At 32.0% G+C, this 6,567-nt stretch overlaps 1 protein-coding gene across 2 annotated transcripts; it reads right to left on the bottom strand.

Annotated features, from left to right (window-relative positions):
• Positions 1-398: 398 nt before the first annotated feature.
• On the bottom strand, positions 399-4,555 carry LOC140981805 (uncharacterized). Of its 2 annotated transcripts, XM_073448275.1 has the most exons (7): positions 4,207-4,553; positions 4,021-4,113; positions 3,791-3,935; positions 3,572-3,688; positions 3,407-3,489; positions 3,255-3,312; positions 399-819 (listed from the first exon to the last, which is right to left on the bottom strand). In XM_073448275.1, the coding sequence occupies exons 1-7, from the start codon at positions 4,489-4,491 to the stop codon at positions 740-742; spliced, it is 861 nt and encodes a 286-aa protein (XP_073304376.1). In that variant the 5' UTR covers positions 4,492-4,553; the 3' UTR covers positions 399-739. The 2 variants fall into 2 exon arrangements, with proteins under 2 accessions (XP_073304376.1, XP_073304375.1); XM_073448274.1 differs by lacking the exon at positions 399-819 and having other exon boundaries at positions 2,740-3,312; positions 4,207-4,555.
• Between the last annotated feature and the right edge of the window lie 2,012 nt (positions 4,556-6,567).

Here is a 6,567-nt window from a genome sequence, read left to right as displayed (position 1 = left end):
CGTTTATGATAAGAATATCGAAATCAATATTAGATGATAAATTCACTTGAGAAAGATTATGTTCATAGCTAATAAACTAGATGAATTTAAGAATATAGACGTGAGCATAAATTTTACATAGTGGCCAATGCAGTGAAATCAAACATCTAAATTCATTCTCTCGTTAATTCTCAATTTTAAAGCATGCATAATTTTAGTTTGATTTTCATTAGTGGATCCAAACTCCTCTTTGAAATTTTAGATAAAGTTAAAGACTGTTTTAATTACACTGCTTGATATATTTCTGAATACTTCATTTCTCATGAGAACGATACTTTACTCATCACATATTAAAATTTGATATTGTGTGCTTGCAAGCGAAAAACAAACCACCACCACTCGTTTCTTCAGAGCCCGGATGAAAAAAAGTGCCCAGCTTTAATCCTTTCATTAAATCCAAATTTTCCAAACCGAACACAATGCAAGAGAATACGAATTATACAAGTTCTAATTTTTCTGGAAACAGAATTGAATATAATTTCACATAAATAATGGTATCAATTTTGAAATAATAATTTCGTGTTCTCAAATATATGACAATATATTTCAGAAGAAAGCACCATTTAACCTATACCTACATATGTCCGTCTTCCATCGCATTAGAAAACAAATTAAACAAAATTTCCTCACCTGACTTGTGCTTAACCTGCTTAAGCATATTAGTTTCATGCATGAGGAACATGACTTGTACATATATACCTTAGAAAATCTTCAGTTGTCCCTCCAATGCATTACATATACGTCTCACACAAAGACCAGCGCTTAAAGGAAGTCGAGATACTGCAAACACAAGAAAAAAAAAACCATAAAATGCATTGTCATAAAATGCATTGTCAACCACTTCATGCCCACCACCCCTAATTATGTATGCTTTCATAAAGATTGATTTCTTCATCTTCATCAATAAGATGAAGCTTGATAGATTTTTCTTAGTTGTGTCTTTTTACTATATGTGACCGACAAACCTTGAGATCTAAATCATAAGCATTTTCACCGGGCCCAAGAAGCCTGTGCAACCTCATTCTAAATCCAATTGTCATCGCCAAATACAAGATCACTTTTTTCATCATTGTTATCATTCATGCGCCCCCAATTAACCATTCATTGCTATAATTTATCTCATCCAAAGAAATAGGATTGAAAATACCATGCATCTCCTACAGACGGCTTAAAGCCCTATTAGACTTAAAATAAACCAAATCAATGAATCTCTTTTGATGCAAGCTATTTTATCTTTTGGAATGAAGTCACAGATATACAACTATTTGAAAGTTCAAGTATTTGAACTTACAAGTACAGGTATGTTAAATTTCATATAATAATATTCAATTCAAATTAAAGTAAATTTTTGTCAATCGTGTGTAGCTTCATTCCAAAAGAAAAAAAGAATAGAGCAAAAAAAAAATTGAATAATTGAGTTTATACAAATTATAACAACGCTTTGGAGTGTCGATATGACACCATTAATATAATTTCTTTAGATGAGATAGATGATAGCAATGCATGGCTGATTGGGGGATTGAATGATAATAGTGATGAAGAAAATAATTTCATATTTGATGATGACAATTGGACTTTGGAGTGAAGTTACATGAGCTTATGGGGCTGGTAAACATGCTTATGGTTTTAGACCTCGAGATTCGTCTTCTTCAAAATGAGTCATGACAACTACAACAAAGGAAACTAAGATAAGATCTACTACCTGTCATCTTAATGATGAAGAGAAAAGTATCCATCTTGATGAAACCGATTAAGATACAAAAGGATACAAATAAGAAACTTATGTAGTTGATCATGATGCAGTTAAGGAAGACGAAGGATTGGCTAACTTAGATAAAGTTTATTTTTAATTACACTATATATTTACTAACGAATTTTAATTTAAATTATTTAATAGTCTGTGAAATATATTTTTATATAATATTTTAATTAATTTCGTTTTGCATATTTTAATCTACAATTTGTGCCTAGCATGACTTACTTCGATGAGACACGAGCCTCAAGTAGCACCTTTCACCATAGGTTCAACGAGGCCCTTGAGTCTTAAATAACTATGACGCTTAAGATAGATAATCCTACTCAATTATTCCACATGATTCTATTGTCAAGGGAATTTTACATGTGCAGAATACACAAATTGGAGAATGCTTGTGACATCAAGCTCTAGCAACTTGAGAATTGCTTGAGCTCCATCAACATTATTTGATAGAGCTTGAATTCATACTATTTTTTGCCTTGTCAAGTTAAAATAGGGTGCTATTGGAGCTTGACTCTATTCAATTGCACCCTAAATTATGATGGCTGCCTTTAAGTAAAATAAAAATAACTTCTTGATCTCGTTTGGCCAGGTCTCGTTTGTTAAGAAAGAAAGCCATGAAAAAATCATCTTTATACATATGATTTTCAAGAGCAAGCCCAATTGATTATTGCATTTGGCTTGGAAGATTTGGATTCGAGTAAGTAGTTGATAGAAGACTTTGAAATGACTCCACATTGAGATGAGCATGAAATTCTCTACAATGATTCAAAAAATAACTAGTTTAGAAATTAAAATTCATTGTCAAATGATGAACCCAAACAAAGCAATGGATTTGATTATCAAATTGATGTACCCAAACAAAGCAATGGATTTGAAATCCATTGGGTCAAATCCACTAATCCAAATGTAACCAAAAGGAACCACGAGGGTAGGAGAAAGAGAATAAAACGGGTCTTGTAGATGGAAATCATAGTTGAAGACCTTCTGAATTGCATGAAGTAATGTTCAATTAGCATCGTTTATAGCCAGCATAGACCAACTTTAGGGAATAAACATTGAAAAACAATGCTTTGTCCTAAAATAAATCTTGATGCTTGTGAGACCATAGTGTTTCGTGATAGGATCCCTAAAGACGTGTGCCAGAAATTTCAGGGTTCTTGATTGTTACTGGTCATGACTCGTGATAGTCTATAATACCAGTTACAAAACACTACACTCAATCTGCATAAACGTGTACCCATGCAAGATAAAATAATGGAAGGTCGTTACATTAGGCAGGAAACTAAAGGTATACCTACGCAAAATAAAATAATCGAAGGTCGTAGATTAGGCAAGAAACTAAATGTGTACCCACACATGAATAAATAATTGATCCTCAATATATTAGGAAAGAAACTAAATGTGTACCATTGCAATATATAATAATCAAAGCACGTTACATTAGGCAAGAAACTACCTGCTATAAAATCATCTGTATACTCATTATCAATCTTCCCATGAGCCATTGCACCAATCTAAGAAAAATTTCAAAGTTCAGATATGAGAGCTCTGTAAACTAAGAAGGCCAAGTCACAAAAATTCAATTTCCCAAAAGTGTGTAAACCATACCACAAAAACTAGAGGGTGGTCATTGCAAATGCTATCAAAATACTTCAATAAGTTCACAGCTTTTGAAGAAGTTGAGGAAAGCCCTGACATAGCATTATATGTTTTGTCATCGTAACATTGGTGGATAAATTAAATCAGTTGGACCAATTGCATTTTATTGTTCACCTATTTTCTGTGAACCAACTGGTAGGTGCATGGTCACAGGGTTTTTGACCATCTGTAATAGCTTTCGACACTTACTTCTACCTGAACCTTTGATGCTCAAATTCTGAAACAACTGGGCTGCCAAGTATATATAGAAAGAAAGGGGCGATGAAAACTAATGCAAACACAAAAACAGCTCTAGACCAAAATACATAGAAGAGTTTGCTTAATAAAACTCACACATCATGGCACAAAATCCCTTCAACGTTCTTGGAACACATAAATTGGGTTCAATTTTGATAAGATGCCCTTGAATGGTTTTAACATACACAGCTTGTATTCCACCACACAAATTAAGACGGCTGTCCAAGAGACGAACAAGAACCTGTTTAAGTTCAATACAAACATACGAGTCACACAAAATATTAGTTGTGTATTAGATTAGCTTGAAATATGGATTAGCAATTTACCTCATGAATGATATCAGGTCTATAATCACTTCGATTTAAGTTGTGTTTCTTCATAAAAGTAACATGCTCATCCGGATTAATTATCTGATAGCTCTGAAACAACGGTAAAGAACAGATCAATATACTTGAGTACAAAACAAAAGAACACTCGGCCATCAAGCACTTTGAAAAAGATTAATTGCGTACATTTTTTAATTTCGCCAGTACCAAAGAAGCCTTCTCGAAAACAAAGATAACTCCGGGTCCGGGCTCTCTGCTACGAGCAAGTAATGGGATTCCTGAAAGAACAGACCCACTGTCCACAGATGCTGATGAAATTCCCAGTTGGGCATTTTCAGTGCTAGAAGCATCATCGAATTCAGCAATGTGCGTTTTCCTTCTTCCATCATCTTCTGTCAATCCAAAACTCTCTCCCAGCTTTTGTTTTGTTGAGCCCCTGTACAAGGTCATTCTCCGATACATTCTCCCCATCCTCAACAATAATTCCAAGGTAAATTGGAACTCTGTCCGAATCAAAAAAAAATTCACAAGGTGACAATGCGGAGGAGAAGCCGCAGCGCCGGTTAATGATGAAAACTGCGGGAAATATTAGGGTTCAATGATCTTCATCTCAAATTTATTTATATGTGTATAAAAAACAAGATATAACAAATATCATCCTTTTTTAAAAAATTAAAATACTACAATATTTCTTAATTTTATCCATTTTTTTGAATTATAAAAACATATAGTATAGATATGTGGTAATTTTTTTTTAGAGGAAATAAGGATAATTTTAGTAGTATTTTGTTATTTAAAAAATGAAAAAACTCTCATATAAAATCAACATTTTTTTTAAATATTGTTTTTTAAAATCAAACATAAAACACTAGAAAATTGAACTCCTGATTTTTAAATTCATCGGATTTTAAAATATAGTTGATTTTATACAAGATTTTTTGTTTTTAAAAGATTTTTTGTTTTTAAAAATTTTCACAAAATGCTGACCATTAAATTATAATATTAATTAAATTTATAACTAAAAAAGAAACAATTTAATATTAATTAAATTTATAATTTTATTGATAAATTAAAATAAAACATTAAAAAATTAGCTATTTGAATTGTCTGATCGAGTAAAGGCAAAAACTTGTGTGAGACGGTCTTACGGGTCATAATTTGTGAGACGGATCTCTTATTTGGGTAATCCATGAAAAAATATTACTTTTTATGCTAAGAGTATTACTTTTTATTGTGAATATCGGTAGAGTTGACCCGTTTCACAAATAAAGATTCGTGAAACCGTCTCACAAGAGACCTACTCTCGAGTAAAATATACTGCCCTGTTCCAAACCCAATATATTTATAACGGGTTTGAGTTTACAAAGTACAAAAACTACCTTTTTCAAAAAAAATTCCTATGAGACCGTCAGACAGATAAATTTTATGAAATACATATCTTATTCGATCCGACTCATAAAAAAATATTTTTTATATAAAAAATATTATTTTTTACTCCAAGTGTGAATCAAGTCGACCTATATCATGAATAAATATCCGTAAAACGGTTTCAAATATAATATTTTTTTCCAGATTGGTTTGGAATGCACACTCATACGGCCATTCACTTTACATTATTATTATTACTATTATTATTATAACAGAGGTGTGGAGACTAGAATCTATCACCACTCCCTTGAATAAGATGTAAGTAAGATGTCATGTGCTTAGTCCAGCGGTCTTACTTGGAGTTACCAGTATATAGACTCGAGTTCGAGTTTACTCAATCTAGGATTTCAAAAAACAAAAATGATATGTCATGTCATCAAGAAAGAGGCATTCGGCTCCAATATTATTTTTATGCTAAAATAAAGTTCCATTGACATGATAACAAGTCCAAATGCACAGCTTTAGTTACCAAAAAATATGGCTTCCTAAATATTCGATATTACATCTCAAAAACATGCAGTATTAAGCTAGAACATGTGCAACTTGATTTGCAAGCCTTGGACAATATTGAACAACACCTGCCTACTGAAACGTCTTTTACTAATTTTTCTGTAAAATATACTAGAAATTTTTTTTAAACCCTTCGGCATATATATACATATAAATATACAATTTTAAGAAATTTCACCATTTTAAAATAATCCAACTAACTACTAAATACTTAAAATTCATGACTGCAGTGAAAATCATAAAATCGTAAGCGTTCAACCAAACCTAAAACTAGTCTTTTTCAAAAATAGCATAAACGTCTTAATTCTTTTCGAAACCACTCTTGCGCATAAAAGTCATAAAAGTATTTAAAGTACTGTAAAATCATCAACTGTGCGGAAACTAGCAAAGTCCTCGGGTTTCAGTGCACCATCAGCCCAGCCAGTTCAATCATCAATGTAACGTACCGTACTTTTACTACTTAAAATTTGCGGAAAAATTTAAAATTTTCTTAAATAAATCGTGAACCTTCAAATTTTGATAAAGTAAACTGTACGTCTCAAAAATAGTTGCAACGGAAGATCTCAAAACAATGTTTGCCAAAAGTATTTGCAAGGTCATCAAAACAGT

The sequence above is a fragment of the Primulina huaijiensis genome, chromosome 7, assembly GCF_012295235.1.
Source record: "Primulina huaijiensis isolate GDHJ02 chromosome 7, ASM1229523v2, whole genome shotgun sequence".
NCBI lineage: Eukaryota > Viridiplantae > Streptophyta > Magnoliopsida > Lamiales > Gesneriaceae > Primulina > Primulina huaijiensis.
The sequence above is the reverse complement of the archived record's forward strand: the minus strand, read 5'-3'. Positions and strand labels throughout refer to the sequence as shown.